The 19,925-nt window shown below is 42.9% G+C and overlaps 2 protein-coding genes across 3 annotated transcripts; one reads left to right on the forward strand and one right to left on the reverse strand.

Annotated features, from left to right (window-relative positions):
• Nucleotides 1–1,968: 1,968 nt before the first annotated feature.
• smim8 (small integral membrane protein 8) lies at nt 1,969–3,416 on the forward strand. Its single transcript, XM_004083900.4, has 2 exons — nt 1,969–2,170; nt 3,164–3,416. The coding sequence occupies exons 1-2, from the start codon at nt 2,042–2,044 to the stop codon at nt 3,317–3,319; spliced, it is 285 nt and encodes a 94-aa protein (XP_004083948.1). The 5' UTR covers nt 1,969–2,041; the 3' UTR covers nt 3,320–3,416.
• Nucleotides 3,417–4,842: 1,426 nt separating this feature from the next.
• ddx51 (DEAD-box helicase 51) lies at nt 4,843–14,106 on the reverse strand. Of its 2 annotated transcripts, none has more exons than XM_023953081.1 (16): nt 13,937–14,106; nt 11,689–11,957; nt 10,740–10,858; nt 10,516–10,666; nt 10,298–10,438; nt 9,047–9,118; nt 8,872–8,978; nt 8,237–8,345; nt 8,032–8,165; nt 6,671–6,857; nt 6,491–6,606; nt 6,302–6,418; nt 5,346–5,447; nt 5,204–5,267; nt 4,993–5,127; nt 4,843–4,914 (listed from the first exon to the last, which is right to left on the reverse strand). In XM_023953081.1, exons 2-16 carry the CDS (start codon nt 11,695–11,697, stop codon nt 4,897–4,899), a joined length of 1,581 nt encoding a protein of 526 aa, XP_023808849.1. In that variant the 5' UTR covers nt 11,698–11,957; nt 13,937–14,106; the 3' UTR covers nt 4,843–4,896. The 2 variants fall into 2 exon arrangements, with proteins under 2 accessions (XP_023808849.1, XP_023808848.1); XM_023953080.1 differs by having other exon boundaries at nt 10,298–10,443.
• Between the last annotated feature and the right edge of the window lie 5,819 nt (nt 14,107–19,925).

Genomic DNA, 19,925 nt, shown 5'->3' on the forward strand with positions numbered 1-19,925 from the left:
GTTAAGTGTAAACTCTGAGTGCGTTAACCCTGAAATCAGGGAAACCCTGGGTTTTCCGTTTCAGAATGGGAGGTTTGTTAAACCAGAGAAAGCAGAGTAAGTCAAACCCGTTTCTGAAAGAGAGGTAACTTATACTCGGAGTCAGTGTCCATGGTTACTTATGCTGTGTTTTATCCTCTAAACTCAAAGTTTCTGCCGGTCCCCTCCCCTTTTTAAAGACGAAGCGGTATTTGTCGCTTTAACCTTCATTGCCCAAATTTCCGTCACACAGAGACGGTCTAAGTGACAAGAATGGCTTGTCCTTTTTTGGAGGACCCAATAGACGAGGAGGCTGCATTAATTCGTAGAGAATTACATTTACAAGGATTTTGAGAAGACTCTTTTTTTTCACTTTTAGCTGCTGCCATGTTCTTTTAATTCCTGCAGGATTGCATCTACATGAAAATGAAATCAGGGACATTGAATTAGATTAATGTAACAATTAGTTTTTGGAAACACAATTTGCTAGCACTGCTTACTTTCTTAATCCCATATAAACCTATACCACTTGATCAATACAAGGGTAGTGTTGCAGTGTGTGTGTGCTGAGCGGGGTGCGAGCCACGAGAGAGAAGGGTGGGGGGGCGATTGCAGGTGCAGATTGGGGGGGGGGGGGGTGAGCACGGAGCGGAGGTGTGGGCGTGGTATATATTGTGTGTTCGGAGGACGGACCACTGAGTTTAATAAAGAGAAGGTGTCATTCCCAGAATAACTGTTTTGGAGTCATTCTTTATCCGCTCTGGAGGTTGAGGGTTTCCAACGGGAAGTGAACCCCGAAGGAGAATTCCCTTCTGCCCTGAAGGAAATCTCCCCTGCGCTTCTGACCACGGTCGGAAAGACGAGAGAAAAGAAAGGAGAAGTCTTCGCGCAGCGAAAGGTTCAACAGTAGACAAAAGTTCACTTTGAAAAACACAATTGCATGTATTAATATTAAAATGACCAACGTTTGCAAGAGGGGAAGGTTAACAAAAAAGTCCTCTAAACATTACCGACGTTAAATGCATTTCCCCCCAGATTGGTTCTGTACACTATGCAGCATTTCATGCATTTACACCAGGAATAACACTTCAAAAGTACACCTAAATATCCCCATTTTTTATTTCACACCGTACGCTATTTAAAAAATTATTGCAGTCAATATTTTCTGACAATTATTTAAATGCAAACTTGCGCATTAACTTGAGCAGCTATGTTTTCCCACGCTAACTGTCTCTGTTTTGCAGATGCAGCAGTGTTGCTTTTCTTCTGGAATATGTGCTCATATTCACTGTAACTCTGCAGCAGCACGTCAAGTTCAGCTGGCAAAAAATACGCAGACCTCTTTTTTTCACGGTTGCCATGGTGACTCGTGATATCTGCGCTCCATTGATAATGGCTTCTTATAGTCGCGGTGCGGACGCTCACCTCCGAATCAGTCCACTCAGAGTTGATTGACCTAACTCGGATCAGCTTCTCTGAAACAGAAAACTCAGAGTTGTTAATCTCCCGATTGACCAACTCGGAGTTCAAGTTCAACCTCAGAGTTGGTTGAACCTCCTTTCTGAAACAGGCCCCTGAAGAACCACAGTTCCAAAACAGATGAGTGAGAATAACAGAATTTTACACACTGGAGTGTCGTCTTTATTCAGCAAAGGAGGAACACGAATGTCTTCCATGCCGTTTTGAGAGAGTACACATTTATCGAGGAACAGCGTCAGAAACAACAGTGTTGTTTTGGGGAGGCGGCTAAATACATTTTCTGTAATTTTCTTTTTCCCCCTATTTCAGTTATTGCTTTTTTTTCCTTTGGTCAATTTGTTCAAAATTGATACTCTGTATTGATTGTCAGTTTTGTTAATTTTTTTTAATGCTTGGTCACAATCATAATAGACAATGGAAAAATAAATAATTAAATCAATTAAATAGACATAAAGGAACTGACGTAAGATTTGCGCATGCGTGTTACCGATCATGTTTCCGGTACAAACCTAACAGCGACGGTCGGGTTTAGGGTTGGGCGAAAATGTCGGAAAAAGCGGCCAGTCAGGGACAGGAGAATCCCCAGGAGAAAGGTTTCCGGACCCCGGGGCTGAGGGGCGCCACGACCACCACGCTGTTCCGCGCCGTTAACCCCGAACTCTTCATAAAACCAGTGAGAAGCTCTTCATGCTGCTTTCAGTTTAGGCCTTTAGTTTGGTCGATCACGCCTTTCGGACTTTAGGGACGCACGAAGGACCAAAGAATCGGTAGTTTCAATGGAAACATACTTCTCACCAAAGAGCAGTAACTTATTGTGGAGGAAAAGGAAAAGTTACATCTTGTAACAGACAGACAAACCTGAAAAATCCGCTTTTATTGACCCTGTCACAAGTGAATGCTGTCATTTACGAGTGTTCCTAAACGTATCGTGACCGAGCTTGGAAGGCCTGTTTTGAAGCATCATGGCCGCAGTCTTTTTTAGATACATTTGGGTTTATCTAAACAGACTAAACGGTTTCATTCTTAGGTAACAATTAGGGGAAGTTTTTACTAACAAGTGGGATTTGTTGAAACTGAGCCCTAATTTTTACTTTTTTAAAACGATTTTAGTCTTTTCTGTAAAGTCTTTTAACATTAGAAAGTAGTAAAATTATAAACTCTTGTCTGTTTTCATAAAATAATTTTTTTATTACTTAGTTTTATTACTTTTGGTCTTTCTTTTTGGGTGTTAATGATTTGGATCCCACTTGTTCGTTGTTCCAGTTTTGTACTTTTGTGAGGTTGGAACTGCCAGATAGTTTGGGGTTTTAAGTGACTACATGTTCGAAGACTTAACTTTAATGCTTAATAAATAATATTAAGCGGAGGTGCAGGAATCCAAAATCTCCAGTTATTAGAAGAAAAGATCAATCAAAACGTCATACTTATTCGGCTCTGATAAAGCCTAAACTTACACACAATAAATGTTTTTGTGCAACTGAGTCTGGAGTAAATGTATCTGAGATAAATTACAATTTCAAGACAAAAGTCCTCCTGGTAAGTGGGCTTCAAGGAGCTTTTGTGCAAAAGGGTCATGCAGAAACTCCAGGAAAATCCCTCCTAGATTTAAGCCGACGCTGGCGTGAAGCCTCCTCTCCCACCTCTAAACTGCTGCTGTTGTCTACAGAACAAACCAGTGATGGTGATGGGACTGGTGGCCATAACTCTGTGTGTGGGTTACCTGGGCTACATGCACGCAACCAGAGAGAACGAGCAGCTCTACGAGGCCGTGGACAGCCAGGGAGAGAGATACATGAGGAGGAAGACCTCCAAGTGGGACTGAGGAAGACGGTTTCTGTGACGGCTGGACTGAAATAAAGAAAACATGACTGAGTTTTTTAGTTTCAATATTTCAGCTCAATGAGAGACAGAAAAAAAAACAATCAGCTTTTTAAACGAGCAGATGAGGGGATTTAAGACCTGTAACCCTCGTGCTATCCTATGGGGTCAAGATGACCATTGACGTGTTCTCCTTACCACGACAAAGGTGGAAGATTTCATGTAATCCATGGACACCAATGAAGATCACAAATCATTGAAGAAAAAAGGTTCAGAGCACTGTCTAGTGGGTCTAGATGACCCAAATCCCAATGTTAAAGTGCCTAGGATAGCACAAGGGTCACAGCTGATTTGAAGAGCAGGACCCTGTGATGACGATGAAAAATCTTTAGCCACTGCTCTGTCTGGTGTCAAACAAAAACTGAGACTTGCAGGAATCTCACCTCCTGCCCCGACCCTTCATGGAGGTCATCATAGCCCCCCCACTGTTTGGCCATCTCCAGCTGACTGCCACCATAAAGACTCGTTACGCTTCTCTTATTCAAAAAGCAGTGACTGAGAAAAACTGGACAGACAGTCAGAAATGTGTGGAACTCAGATGTAGTGTTTGGATGCTACAGTAAAAACGTAAAATTTTATGAATAGTTTTTTAAGGTTGGATTTATTTTGATATTTAAATTAAGATCTTGTAAATCTAAAGACTAAAGTATCCAAGGTAATACACTTCACATGATGTAGTTCTTTACATGGACTTTAGGTACCATTAAATACCTAGAAAACCCTGATGGCTTCAGTCTTAGACAATAATTATGTGATTTTGTTTAGAGCTAAATTGTTCTTTTTTATCTTTATTTTTCTCTGAGTTCACCCAGTTAGTAACTTCATAAAATTAATCTATGGACCAGTCTCTGTGCTCTCCTTCAGAATAAAGTAAATATGAAAAACAGAACAGGCTCCAGTAAGGAGCCTTGAGGAATGCCAAATGTAATTTTATTCTTAGATTCGCACAAGTCCTTTTCTACAAATCCAAGTCTGTGGTCTTTGTATTTAACTTCAAATCCCGCTTCAAGTCTTTGGTGACAAACCCAAGTCAAGTTATAACAACTATTTTGTTGTCATGACAAGAGTTGGCGTGTTTGTTTGAACAATGGTTTGAACTGCCCAGGAGATAGAACAGTAGAACAAAACCGTGTTATTCACAAGTCTCAAACTCCTAGTCCTTAAAGTTGAGTCTCAAGTCTCTGCTTGTCAGACTCAAGTCAGTATTGAGCACACATTCCCATTTTTATTTTTCAGCAGTTACAAACCAGAGGTAGCTCACAGCTCAGAAGTTCACAGGCTTTCAATTGAGATTAAATGCAACGTCACTGATCGGCTTCAAGTTTGTTTTTTTAATATTAACATGAGAAAACTGTAGAAACAAGTTGGTGGGATCGGGTCTAAGAAAAAGATCAAAGGGAATGTAATAATTTCTAAATATAGTTTAAAACTTCAGAAATGATGGAAAATGTAAAAAAAAAAAAAAGACCCAGATTAAATGCATCTTTATTAAAAATAAAACGTATTTTGGGTTGAATGATGTCATCTGGTCTTCTCTTTCTGTAAAAGACAGAAAATAAAACCATTTTTTAACCACATTACATTTGTTGACAAGCACACGGGGAGGCCGACGGTCACCTTGACGACACCAGCCAGCTCCTGCAGAGTTCCTTCGTAGCGCTCCTCCATGCTCTTCAGACTCTCCGGCTTCACTATCTGCTTCTGCAGTCCAGGACTTCCAGCCTCCTGCACCATCTGGAGAAACCTCTTCTCCTGAGAGAACAGGAAGAGAATGTGGCTTTAGCTCCCCGTCTTCAGAGTCCGTGTACCTTCAGTCTCCGTCACATACCTGCACTCTCAGCAGGAAAGTGAAGGCCAGGCCAGATTTCCCGGCTCTTGCTGTTCTTCCAACCCTGAATACGAACGACATGTAGACGTTTAGGCGTGACAACAGCAGCGGCGGCGGCGGCGGCGAAACGGGCTGAATGTACCTGTGAATGTACATCCTGATGAACTGTGGAGCGTCATAGTTCACCACACACTTGACCCCTGGGATGTCGATTCCTCTAGCAGCTGCATCTGTGCTGATGAGGCTTTGGAAGGGCAGAACACAGAGAAAGGATCAAAATCCAAGAAGCTGACCTTTAACCTTTTCTGTTCAAGTGAACGCTGCTATTATTAAACACCTTTGTTGCTTTTTAGCTTCAGATTTCAACATGAGTTCGCCTTTTTAGTGAAACTATTTAGAAATGATGTCTTATCCATCAGAATGTACTATTCTTTCAATCACCCCATTCGGACAGTGAGGACTAATGAACTCCAGAAAAGTTTGGAAAAAACAAAACTTTCTTTGACTCACGTTATTCATCTCATCTGAACTTCACATTTATCTTCTGGCGCCACCCAAAGTGACTTTTGCCTGATCTGGTTTGGTTTGCTGCTGATCAATTATTGAATTCCTTGATTTTCTTTGATTTGTTTGAGGCCTTCATGTAAACTCATTTTCAATGCAGAACAAGCCCTCATCATGAGATCTCCTACACCGTGCTGGACAGGTCTTTGACCAGAGCCCATTGGTGGGTTGAGGTTTGAAGACATTGTCTTCTTGTTGATATGTCTGATCATTTAAACATAAATGGGGGGAGGGGGAGCCATTAGACCCGCAGAAAATGGGAATTATGGGAATTAACACGTGGTTTTAAACTATTTTTCCTCTGCTGCTACACCAGAGAACCATTTCTTTCTTGCATTAATTGGATGGATTAATGGACACTATCTGTGTTGGGAATTTACTTTGTAGTACTTAAGGTGGACTGATTCAGTTTGTGTTTGTGTAAAAAAGAATTAAATAAATAGGTTTCAATCATTTAATCCATGTAACGTACAGTTTGTTGAGAGGCCGTTGTTTGAAGCAGGACTGTAAAAGAAACCAGCAGTAAATACTCACAGCTGGATCTTTCCCTGATCAAATTCCTTCAGCGTCCTCTTCCTCTCATTTGGGGAGAGCCGGGAGGAGAACTCAGCTGCCTGAACTCCACCGAAGAGCTGCACCAACAGATAAAGCCTGAGGAGAACACAGACATGAAGAACAGCTGCAGGAACCCCCAAGAAGACCTTCATTTGAGCTTCCTCCGACCTGTGGGCGGTCTCTCTAGAGTTGGTGAAGCACAGGATGGGATGAAGCTTCATTCGCAGGATGAAGTGGAGGATGAGAAGTGGCTTCTTGCTGAGGGTGCATGGCACATAGTACTCCTAAAAGCCGAAATCATCATAAAAAACAGATCCAAGCTCCTGACAGTCAGAGGTCTGGTCTTACCGTGAGCCCCTGAGGGAAGTCGAAGCGCTCCGGTTTGAGGGCGGTGGCGTCTGCCGGAGGGTCATTGCTGTGGGCGGAGCTGAAGAGTCGCGGCTGATGGAGTCCCAGCTGCTGCAGCTTCTCTGGGTTCTGAGTGAGCGTGGCGGAGAACAGCAGCTTCTGCAGCGGCATCTGAGGTGGAGAAAGACTGAGAGAGGAAGAAGCGTTCCAGACGCGGTCAACTCTCACACTGAAACACAAACGTCGATGCAAACACTTCACAGATTCAAGCTTCAATGTCGTTAAAGCAGAAATTTCCACTTTTATTCCTTGTTTATGCGCCTTGTAGTCTAGATACGCTGATGACACCCTGCTTCTCATATGTATTGTATGTGAAGGTCTCTGACACATCCCTCTTAGAATAAAGACCTTCAGAGTTTGGCTTTCTAACATACCTATACATAAAAACGAAATGTAGCCAGCTCCTCCCAGATAAACTGAGAGACGGGCGTTTTGATTCCTTTGTGTTGATGCCTCGATAACAGTTGGTCAACACTTTCTAATACTGCTGCTTATAATAATAAAAAAAGGATTATTTATATCAGGCTATAAATGAAACCTTTCTAGATAATGAAACTGATGTTTCATCTGGAATAAAACATGGGAAATGAACAAAAAGTACCAGAAATGAATGAGATTGCATTGACAGTATGAGTGTTGCAGGCATGTGTTTTTTTATTTAACTCTAGTAAACTGATCAGGTTTAACTTTATGTCACTGCAGAGACTGAAGTCTGTTCCGTTTATGTTTTTTGGGAATTCTTAAAGCTTCAAGTTTATAAATATGTTCAGAAGTTCTTTACACCATTCTACCTTTTTTTTGTTTGGACCATTGACTGTAAATGGGAACTGGACGGAGGGACCCCTCCTCTTGGCGATCCAAACAGGAAGTACTTGCTGAGTCCAAGACGCCAAAGCCCCATAGACTAGAAAGCTGTTACTCTGTCACTCCAATAGTCAGAATCATTATTCTTGATTACATCTTTTTAGTGAACCTAAACATTTCCAATCAGATGCCTCAACAAAAGTAGGTGGTCTCACAACCAACGTTCAACTGGTGGGGGTGTGGCTTTCCAAACGCTCACTCCTGATTGGAAAGTGTGGTTACCATAGAAATTGACCGGCTGGGACCAGTCACTGCTTAGTGCCATTGTCTTACTCCAGCATGGTGGTGTCCGTATCGTGAAAAAATGGCGACTGAATTGATTTGGTTGGTAGCCGGACGTGAACCATTTTCTATGGGTGACATCACACTCACCGGCTCCAGTTCTTAAGAAGAACCAGTGCTTTGGACGGTCAGGGCTCTGTGATGCTGTGACCCACCTCGCTGCTGTGATACATGCTGGTTCCGTCCTCCCCAGGAGCTTGGTGGTTTCTGGTCCGTAGACGGCCCTCGTCACCAGACTGAGCCAGGACTGGTGCATACTGTCGATCATCCTGTCCGCCTCGTCAATGATCTCACAGGGAAACCAGAAACCTTTCATTTCCCGCCTGCAGAAACTCTGTAACTTCACCCACAGGAACTTACAAGGAACCTGAGCTGCTGCAGACACAAGCCTGAGTTTTTGTTGATGTGATCGACCAGCCGACCCGGAGTGGCCACGATGATGTCTGCCGTGCTGCGCCGCACGCCGCCTCTGAAAGACCAGACATGGAAAGGTTTTCGTTGGAGGCGCTTTCCTCTGCAGAGAAGGTCAGGGGGTAGCAGTAAGGAGTCGAGGTACTGCATCATTAACCCTCCACCACCGTGCTAAATAGTTGGTTTTAAGCTAAGAGTTTGCTTTTGACAAAAACTGGGGATTTTTGTTCAAAAGAAATACATTCAAAGATAACAGATGTTTCCATGTGTAAAGGGAACATGCACGTGTGGAGTGAGCAGCAGAGTTTAACCACCAGAGTTTAAACAGCTCCTGCTGTCATTAACCCGTTTATAGAGATTCTGGATCTTTCAGGTGCAGAAAATCAAGCGGTGGATCGACAGAAGCATGAAGAGGAGGAGCCAGCCGCTATGAGGCTGTTCCGTGGGTACATTTACTTCAAACGAGCATCAATGGCAGCAAAAGCAGAGAAAGATCTTTAGCTAGGATATTCCTGAGCTCTTCAGCCAACAACAGAGATGGACCCCGTCACAGAGTCAAACCCCCTTTGGTTCAGTGTCCTGACCTGATCTCTGAGAGAGACGCCTGCTCTGCGGCGAAGGACTTCTGTCCGGCCAGCATCAACACTCTCAGAGGGGTTCCCTCAGCGTACGTCCCGAACACTTTGTAGACCTAAACACAACGCGGTCAGTTTAGCAGTGAACCTTCGGGTCTTCGTGGAGGGTTTCTGAGGCTCGGACCTGCTGGGCGAGTTCTTTGGTCGGCAACACGGCTAAAGCCCGGACTTCACACACCATCCGGGTCATCAGAACCTGACAGGAAACAAACATTCATAAAATTTCAACTTTATTTCACCCCCAAATAACCATTGTGGTTTATTTTGATTTTTCTCTCTATATGTCCAACTTTTTGTTGGTTCTGTACCTTCCACCCCTTCCTCTAAACACGTTTACTCTCTTTTTTCCTTCTGGTTCAGAACCGAGGAAGAAACTTCTTTTTAAGTCCCATTCCCATCATCTTGTAATCTATTTTCAAAGCGTTCTCAGGGCTCTTTTAAGTTCTGATTAGGATGATCGGCAGTAGTGCATTGGAAATTCCCCTCTGAGTGGTGGCCAGGACCATTGGGGCAGAGTAAGCCTGCCCACACTTCCCATCATCAACCCGCTAGCTTACAGCCCCTCACCACAACAAAAATGATGGTGAGTATTGGAGCAATCCGGCCGTACAGTTTAGATCCAGATTCCAGCTCAGATGAGGAAAACAAAGACGTTCATGGATCTATTGGTCTACTCGACACAAATTTCAATTACCAGAGCAGCATACCAAAATATGAGTTTTTATAGCAGATTTTTAAGATTTAATTTGGTTCTTAAAAGACCAGGACATTGCAACTTATCCCAGACAAATTCTACTACAGTTGGCAGATATTTTTTTCTCTTAACATGGAAAAAAACATCTTTTATTCTATATTTTCTAATAGGTTTGAGAAAGATTTTTTTCCCATGTTATCTGTTTGCTCAGCTACTCTACACCAAAAAATAAAGACTTAGTTGTTAATCTGTAATGATTTCTCTTTCAGTGGATGTTAAAGAGTTTTCCTGTTCGTTTATCGTTCACCTGTTACTCCACGCCAACTCCTGCTGCTCTGCAGAAACTATGTCCTAGAAAACCTCACAGGTATTTGGATTTTGGCTCAAATGTGCATAATGACAGCTAAAAGACCACAGGGAACGCTTTGACAATAGATCAATGGAAAATGAAATAGAAGCAGAACTACAAAGTGGAGGGTTCTCTTGTTCACTTCAAAATCAAACAGGTGAACTAAAAACACATGTTAACATTTATCTTTTTGTCTCTGACAGTCAGTGATTTAGAAAAAAAGAGGCTGCTTAACTGTAAAAAAAAGGTGACTTTTTTTGCTGCAGAGGAACAGAATTCTGATTTATTAAAGTTTTTTTTTAGTTAAAGTGAAGGAGGAGCTGGCAGCTCACCTGTATGACAGGTAGGACAAACGCCAGCGTTTTGCCGCTGCCTGTTGGCGCAGACACACAGATGTCTCTGGGCCTGAAGCCGCCTCTTCCCAGCAGGGATCCGTGCTGCGCGGCGTCCAGGATAGCCGGGATCACCTCTGCCTGCACTGATTCAGAACCGGAAGTGATTGGATGACCTGACAGGAACTTGACTGGATTGGGTCAAAGTCTACCCGCACCTGGAAAGAAGTGATGAACTCCGTTATCCTGCAGCTTTTTCTGGAGTTGAGGACAGAGTGGTGATTCAACACAAACAGGAAGTAAGTTGTTTTTGATGTCCCGGCAGATAGCATCAGGTTGGGCAAGCCACTGCGGCAGCACTCGGTGAACCTGTGAGCAGGAGGAAGAGTTAGAGCTGAAAGGAGCTCAACCCTCCCCAAAAAACTCCCCTGAAGACTAGAACCTTTGAAGAAGGTTTGTGCTCAAAGTCTCCCAGGACGGTGAACCCAGTGTGGGCGGGAGAGGACTCTTCTGGCTCTGCCGGCTTGTCCTCTGAGTCTGCAGCATCTTTGATGGGATCCTCTAAAATGTAAAGTAAGGAATGTTTGACAGTTCAAACTTGTTCATTCGTCTGTCCTTTTATGCAGGAGAAGTACAGGAGAAGTTGGGTTTTGCAGCAATTATTGCTAACTCTTTCTTTTACAGTACTTACAGTGTACTTAAGTGGTATTTACATGGTAGTTATTGTGTAACTACTGGGTACTTTCAAGGTATTTACATGGTACTTTTTATGGAATTTACTGGGTACTTGCAGGTTTTTTACATGGTACTTTTTTATGGGACTTACTGGGTACTTACATGGTACTTTTTGTGTCTACTCTGTACTTACATGGTACTTGCTGTGTATTTATGTGGTACTATTTGGTTCATACTTATGTGGTACACACTGGGTTTTTTTAATATACTTACTGGGTATTTACATGTTGTGCACTGAAAGTACCATGTACTAGAGTGGAAATAGGGCTGACTTTCTTTTACAGTCCAGTTTCAGTGTACTTAAGGGGTAGTTTCTGTGGTAAATTCACGGTAAATACCATGAAACATACGAGTGCAGACTTAAATTCAAGGTACTTTATTTGTACTTACCTTGTTCTTACATGTGGTAAGTACCACAAAAGACACCTTTGCACAACATGTAAATACCCAGTAAGTATATTATAAATAGACACAGACAACAAACCTGAGCTTCAGGGAAGCCAGTCTGCTCGCTCTTATCTTTTGATCAGTTCTGATTTATATGGAGACATGAGGAACAGAAGAATGTAAAGATACCTGCAGGGACCTCCTACTTATTTCATAACGTCTGGAGCTTTATACTGGGAAGAGTGCGGGGAAAACAAAGAGAAGCGTACCTGAAACATCTCTCTTCGTCCGTTTTTCTCCACCTTCCTTCCTCCTCAGTTCTACAGCCTCATTATGGTTTTCAGAATCATCTTCGTTAAACCCAACATCCTTAGATTTCCTCTTTTTAGGCTTCTTCTGCTCCGTCTGGTCTTCACGTTGGTGTTCTTCTCGCTCCTTCAGAGTCTGTCTCTGCTTCCATTCTGCTTTCTGCTGCAGCTTCTGCAGCAAAGCCTCAGACTGAGATTTGGAGGCTGGACGCTCATTGTCGCCGAGGTACCTGAAAACAGAACAATATAAATCGCATTATAAGATACGATGATAAAGAAATATTGTAGGGTAGAGTTTAAATGAAGGTTTCTAACAATATTAAGTCCTTTAGACATTTAAAGTGTTAGTATCCGTTGCTTAGTGGTGACTCTACATCATACAGGAGGTGGGAGATTATCTCCATCCTTCCTCCCACCTCCTCCTCTGAGTCAAGAGGAGTGGACTTTCCTGACCAGCTTCTCCAAATTCTTCCCACCTGCTGCCATAAAAGATGGCTGAGTCCTAACCGGTCTTTAGAAGAGGTCCCTGCACTCCAAAAGACCTCAGTCTCCTCAGCAGAAACAATCTGCTCTGTCCTTATTGATCCAGGTCATCAACAACCAGATGACTGACAGGAGATGTTTCACAGGAATCTCTGTGGATCATCATGTTTGCAATGAAAAAAACATGCCAGAAATTGCTACAGTATCAGGAGTGGCTAAATCAACAGTGTGGTCCATCCTGAGAAAGAAAGAAAGCACTGGTGAACTCAGCAACGCAAAAAGACCTGGACGTCCACGGAAGACAACAGTGGTGGATGATGGCAGAATCATTTCCACGATGAAGAGGAACCCGTTCACTACAGCCAACCAAGTGAACAACACTCTGCAGGAGGTAGGCGTATCAATATCCAAGCCTACCATCAAAAGAAGACTGCATGAAAGTAGATCCAGAGGCTACACTGCAAGATGCAAGCCACTCATAAGCCTCAAGAATAGGAAGGCTAGATTGGACTTTGCTAAAAAGCATCTAAAAAAGCCAGCACAGTTCTGGAAAAACATTCTTTGGACAGATGAAACCAAAATAAACTTCTACCAGAATGATGGCAAGAGAAAAGTATGGAGAAGGCGTGGAGAAGCTCCTGATCCAAAGCACACTACATCATCAGTAAAACACGGTGGAGGCAGTGTGATGGTCTGGGCGTGCATGGCTGCTAGTGGCACTGGGACACTAGTGTTATTGATGACGTGACACAGGACAGAAGCAGCCCAATGAATTCTGAGGTGTTCAGAGACAGACGGTCTGCACAGATGCAGGTGAATGCAGCCAAACTGATTGGACGGCATTTCATAATACAGATGGACAACGACCATCTGACTACGGAGGTAGCAGAGATGAAGATGTTGAGGTTCTCTTTGGACAAGGATGCAGAGGATCAGGAATGAATCCATCAGAGGAACAAAAAAAATTCTCATTTACTTAACAGAATTGACACTACGCAGCAAACTCTGACTTTGAATAAAACCAATTCTCCAATTTCTAGATCAGGGGTGGAAAAACTAGGGCCCTGTGGGCATATGTGGCCCGTCAAACTGGAATAATTATATTGATAATCCTTATTGTTTTATTTTCCCTGTAATTCAGGTGTGTCCCCGTGGTGTTGGAAGATTTGTTTTTCTGACATGCATGTATGTTTTCCTGGTCAGACAGTCATTTTATTGATGATTCCAACAGCCCATGAACGCAGCATTTCTCTAAATTTGCGTTTATTCCTGATGGACGTCAACCATCGGAGCAATAACAAAAGCCACAGTTTGAAAATAGAAACTCCAGAATTTTGTGTTTTAAAATTATATATATACATTTTCAATCAAAACTAAAGCATGTTTATATCCAGATTCCATGTTATTTCTTCCTCTAATGAGGTGGATTAAACACTCCACGATGAATCTGCTCGTGGGGACCTTTTTGGTAAATTTTGGAACGCTGTGGGGCCCACAATCAAAAAGTTTTCCACCCCTCTAGATCATAGTACTACCTGCTAAGTGCATAAAGTACATCTACACAACGTATCAACTCGTTTTAAAGAATAATTTCCGAGTAATCCGGTACTATAAACATAATCTTTGAACAAAACTTTGTCGACAAATTAAAATGAATCTGGTATTGGTGAGAAACGTGTTAGCGGCTAACAGAGGTGAGTAACCACCACGCGACAACGACACATACCTGTTAATGATAAAGAGAGACATTAATCACGACGTCACGAACGGGAGAAGCTTTGCAGTTTCCAGGTAGCCTTATTTATTATTTTTTTCTCTTTTATTGGCTGAATTTGTTAGTTTGTCCGTAAAGGCTACACTCTGCGGATGTGGATTTTTACGTCACTTCCGCTACAGAGGTTTACGGTCAGGGTATGTTTTCGAATATCAAAAAGCAACAATAACAAAATATTTATATTCATAAAAAAAAATTAACAATGAAAAATTTTACTTTAATTTCGAAAAAAAAGAAACGTTAAGGCTCAGGGCCGCGTAAACCAGCTAAGACTACAAATGGGCTACAAATGTTTTCTTCTTCTTCTGTTTTGTTTAATGGCAGTTCCCAAGATAAGAGGAAACAGCGCCACTTACTGACACTTTATTTACCCCACTAACAAAGCGGCTGTAAGGCAAGTCCTGAGAAGCCAGGTCAATGGGAAGAGCAAGAAACAGTTATGCACTTTAAGTTATCAGGGATACCCTGCAGGAATAATAGGATGGCCAAAGGAAGAGATACAGACCAAGGATGTTAAGACACGAAATCTCCTCACCATGCATGGAGGGTTCCATCCCAAATCCAGCATCCTGAGTTTTTATGCTAACCACAAGGATGGAGGCTGAGGACAAGTCTCTGGAAGTCTCTAAGGGTCTTTGGTCTCTCATTTTCTACCACTTTCGGAGGAGTTTCCCATTTTGACTTTGGGTTTCCAGTTCATATTCTGAACACATGTTCCTGGATATTATTCCAGCCATTTGATTTTGGCGCTCCATGAATGCTTTCCCTGCCAGCTTCTTACACCCTGCAGTTATGTGCTGGATTGTTTCAGGCGCTTCTTTGCACAGCCTACACCTTGGGTCTTGTCTGGTGTGGTAGATCTGAGCCTCTATCGCTCTGGTGCTCAGGGCTTGTTCCTGAGCTGCCAGGATGAGCGCTTCAGTGCTGTCCTGTAGGCCAGCCCTTTCTAGCCATTGATAGGTCTTCTTGATATCAGCCACTAGGGTTGTGCCGATGGACGATACCATCGTCCATCGTGATGGGTGACTGACCTCACGATGGAGAGGCACCATTGTGATGCCACGCCCCCGCCACGCTGCAAGTCGACACCATAAGACGTGATTACATGTGCAAAACATCTTGAGCGGATCAATGGTCGGATTAGAATTCAACCGTGTAAATGGGCCCAGAAAAATGTTTTCAGAATATAACAAACGTTCACATGGGGTCCACTTTTGGTCGGAATAAATCATTCACACATGCGCAGTAGTGTTTGAAATACCGGAAGAGGATGTGAGTTCCGCCGAGCGGCTATATACATAGATATGTCAGCTCGGTAATATACGAGACAATCTTCTAAACGTGCTTTTATTAATGTTATGTTAATTATGACGCGCCTGTTCGCTCATCATTTTCGTTTTAATCCCTGTGGTCAGTGCTTTTTCTGTTGAAGAACGGAGCTGGAAAGAAGCCCGTGTTAGCAGTATAATAACACGGGCTAACAATATGTAGCCTTTGATGAACATAAAATCCATGCGGGAAATTCTGCAATCTGCATCTCGGCTGCACGTAAATATGTGGGAAAAACGTCAGCCTTTATTTGTCAGGACACGACTGGAAGCACAAATCCACTTGATTTTTGGAACGGTTTCTAAGGACTGAGTGACATTTCTGCTTTGAAAAGCTCACACACCGCCCCAAAGCCGCTGTGTGTGCCGACGGTCCGAGCTCTGCTCGGACACACACTTTTAGACCCGGTTCTGAGTTCGGTAGCTCATTCACCTAGAGCTGCGGGACGGATCGCAGTCCCAAGTCTCCCACACATATCGCACATGTAACAAAGCATCCCCCCTTCCCCTCAAACACAAAGCTGTAAGTCCGCGCTCCACCTGTCCACTTGACTAGTTAAGTGCGGGAGCGGACTACTTTTTTTCTATTTTGTTTGTTGCTTTTTTTGTTAAAATCACTTCCCTCAGTTTATACTGGATCATCGCGGATGAGTCATTAGTTGGGAAATAAAATAAATAAAGTAATAAAGTAAAATAACGAATAATAATTATATAATAACGAAAACTTAAAAGTAGCCCCCCCCGACGATGTCATCGTCCATCCCGATGGTTTACTGCAAACATCGTCAACTGCCAATTTAAGGGACATCGCCCACACCTATCAGCCACTTCAGTTATGGTCCGGTGGTACATCCCATGCAGGGGTTTGTCCTCCCGTGAGGATCTGTCCTCCAGCACTGTATCCTCTGCTCTCCATTGCCTTAGACATTCACTAAGCACACTGTCAGTTGTGGCCTTAAGCTTCATGTATTCATGCATCTTAGATGGTTTACTCTGGATAGTGGCTTCTACGCTCACTAGTCCTCGGCCTCCTTCCTTGTGGCCGGCATACGGTCTCAGGGTGCTGGATTTGCATGGTGAGGAGCTTCTTGTCTTAACATCCATGGTCTGTATCTCCTCCTTTGGCCATCTTATTATTAATGCAGGGTATCTGATAACTGGAAGTTTGTAATTGTTTATTGCCCAGGTCTTGTTCTTGCCATTGAGCTGGCTTCTCAGGACATCCCTTACTTGTTGGAGGTATTTGGCTGTTGCAGCTTTCCTTGTTGCCTGTTCCAGGTTGTTAAATGCCTCTGGGATTCCAAGGTACTTGTAACTGTCCTCGATGTCTGCTATTGCTCCTTCTGGGAGAGAGCCCCCTCCTGTGTGGACTACCTTGCCTCTCTTTGTCACCATCCGGTTGCATTTCTTGGACCCAAATGACATCCCAATGTCAGTATTATAGATCCTGGTGGTGTGGATCAGGGAGTCAATGTCACGCTCACTCTTAGCATGTAACTTGATGTCATCCATGTAAAGGAGGTGACTGATGGTGGCCCCATTTGTGAGACGGTATCCATAGTCTTGTACTTTTGATTATTAAGTTAAGGGGGTTAAGACATATGCAGAACAGAAGTGGTGACAGAGCATCACCTTGGTATATCTCACATTTGATGGACACTTGTGCAAGTGGCTTACCATTGGCTTCAAGGGTGGTTTTTCCACAGCTTCATCAAGTTTCCTATGAAGCCTCTTAGAGTCCTGTTGATGTTGTACAGCTCCAAGCATTCAGTGATCCGTGTGTGTGGCATTGATTTTGATTTTTGATTTGAATTTTGATTTGAAATGGTTTATTTCAAGCAAATTAAGTAGAAATAATACACAACAGCAATATAAACATCAGTTATACATTCATACAGTAACTAATCAAACTTAGGATAATTAGACATATTAATAAATATTGCTTGAAAGGGAGTGGGAGGAAGCGAACTTATATAATCCCACCCCGATTATACTGTAACCATTTTATTACATGATTTATCAATATCCGGTTCCCAGTTTTTATCAGACAGAATTAAAAATCATAAGATATCGATAAAGCACATGACAAAGATGAATTACTTAAGTATTACGTCAAAAATAACTATTTTAGAAATCAACATGGCAAATGCAGATCAGTCATCTGCATTTGATTGAGTCAGATTGAGTCATAGGCTTTCTTGTAATCAATCCAGGCTGCACATAGGTTGGTGTGTCATCACCTGCAGTCGACCTGAGCGACTGTTCCGTCAACCAGGAGTTGGTGTTTGGCTCCTCTAGAATCTCTACCAATCCTCTTCTGTGCATTGCTCATGTATTGATCCATGTGCCTATTTATCTTGGTTGCAATGATGCCTGACATGGGCTTCCATGTTGTGGAGAGACAGGTTATTGGCTGGTAGTTGGATGGGACTGCACCCTTTGAGGGATCCTTCTGGATCAGGATCGTTCGCCCTTCCGTTAGCCAATCGGGGTGAGTCCCATCTCTAAGCAGCTGGTTCATTGTGCTGCCAGGCGCTCGTGGAGTGCAGTGAGTTTCTCTAGCCAGCAGGCAAGATCCGCCATTAGACATTGCTGTTATGTGCTGTCTCTTTCCTCCATATACTTTTCCAGTATTGTTCAGTTTTCAGCCTTACTTTTTTTACCTGCCACTGAGCGTACACTTTCGCAGGTTGAGTTGCGAAGAGCCTGTTTATTCGTCTGGCTTCATTGTCTCTTGTGTACCTCTTTAGGCAGCTGCTCAAGGCTAGGAGCCTTTGTTTGGCAGTTTCCAGTGCTTCAGGTATGGGCATCTGGCTGTATCTCTTAGGTACTTGCTCTCTCATTGTACCTCTTTGGGCCTCTGTCAGCTTAATTCAATTAAATTCAATTCAATTTTATTTGTATAGCCCAAAATCACAACAACAGTCGTCTCGATGGGCTTCGAAGTAAAACATGAAATCAAAAGGATCACGAATACAAAGAGTTCAATAGAAAAATACTAAAATGAACTAACAAACTGACTAAGCTATACTGGCTTACTCACATCCTTCCGAGTTGCCTTGATTTTGGCCTCTAACCGTTGCTTCCATGGTGGGTACTGTTTTCTTCCATGGTTGCTCTTATAGCCAAGCATTTCAAGGATCACCACTGTTGAAGTGTGAACCAGTCATTGGTTTCTGTGTTAGTTGTGGTAGGGATTGCCCTTAAAACTTTTTCACAGCTTCCAGGAGACTTTCAGGCAGTACATCACTTAACCGTTGTAGCTGGTGTCGGGGTTGCCTAGTGTTTATTCTAGACATGATCTTGTCTTTCAGGTCAGTTGCTGCCTCACTCTGCATAACAGTAGTTATAGGGGCTGTGTTCCCAAGTTCAGGTTGGGAATTTGGTATAGACTCCTCTCTGGCCTGGTGATCTGGCTCTCCCATTGTGTTGCAATTGTGTTGTATCGCTTCAATTTCAAGTAGTGATAGGAGTTGCCATTTGTGGATGTTAGAACATTGAGCTACTAGTTTTTTTGGCAGTTAGCCTTGATTGTGGGTTTCGAAGCATCCATTCATTCCACATTCTCTGCATGTATCCCCTCTGGGTGGGATTACTTGAGTAGTAGCATTCCTACAGAACCTTGTTCTCACATCTAGTCCATTTCCGTCTTGTTCCAGTGGCCCACTTTCCATCAGGGTGCTCTGGTCCCTCAGCACCTGACGCAGACCTTGTTTGGCCGGGCGACGTCTGAGCACGCATGACATGTGGTTCATTGTCTCATCGGTTATGAGGTAGGCAGTAGCGTAGAGGGTCTTGCCCAAGGACCCTAACTGGAGTCAGTCAGTCAGTCAGTCAGTCAGTCAGTCAGTCAGTCAGTCTGTCACAAATATTTTTTGCAGTTCTTTCACTGGTCATTTACCTGCCTTTTGTTTGTTGCAATGATGGATTGTATGCCTTTCACAAAGGATCTTCAATAGATTTTGTTTGTTCCCCTAGAACCTCTACTTTTGTGCATTGTTGATAGTGTGGCAGTACCTCCGCAGGTCCAAGCCACGACGGCAGAAACGAGAGTGAAGACAAGTGGACAAGCTCACGTGCTTTTATTGTTTGTTCAGCCAAACCAAAGCAGCGGGTCTGCAACCAAAAGAAGATTACAGACACAATACTGTCACACACAAATATACACGATGACATAATAATAATAATACATTTTATTTAAAAGTAAAACACAGTAAAGTCACAACGTGTTAAAAACAATCAATAAGTTGAAATCATTAATAAAATCAGATGGCAGAGGATGTAAAATTGTGATCTGGAAAAGTAAATTTTAACCGATAAGTTTTGAGTCTGGATTTTAAAAATGTTACGTAGGTCTGAAGGGAGAGAATACCAGAGTTGGGGAGCCGAGCGGCTGAAGGCATGGCTCCCCATGGTGACCATACGAGACGGAAACCTGAAGGAGAGAAGAAAACCGGAGACAGCGAGTGTTAATATGAGGGAGCTTATAAAGATAAGAAGGAACCAGGTTATGGATGGAAAATGATCTGGAATCTGCCAGCAAAATAAAGTGAAAGAAATCTTCTTTAAATTAATCTATAAATTCTTTCCATCCAGACTAACCTGCAAAGATT

The sequence above is a fragment of the Oryzias latipes genome, chromosome 24 (genome assembly GCF_002234675.1).
Source record: "Oryzias latipes chromosome 24, ASM223467v1".
Lineage (NCBI taxonomy): Eukaryota > Metazoa > Chordata > Actinopteri > Beloniformes > Adrianichthyidae > Oryzias > Oryzias latipes.

Coding starts and splice junctions, on each gene's coding strand:
- smim8 (XM_004083900.4), top strand. CDS start 2,042: ATGTCGGAAAAAGCGGCCAGTCAGGGACAGGAGAATCCCCAGGAGAAA. Junction 2,171..3,163: donor CCGAACTCTTCATAAAACCA/GTGAGAAGCTCT, acceptor TGTTGTCTACAG/AACAAACCAGTGATGGTGAT.
- ddx51 (XM_023953080.1), bottom strand. CDS start 13,959: ATGTCTCTCTTTATCATTAACAG. Junction 5,448..6,301: donor GATCAGGGAAAGATCCAGCT/GTGAGTATTTAC, acceptor GCCCTTCCAAAG/CCTCATCAGCACAGATGCAG. Junction 5,128..5,203: donor CTTTCCTGCTGAGAGTGCAG/GTATGTGACGGA, acceptor CTGTTCTCTCAG/GAGAAGAGGTTTCTCCAGAT.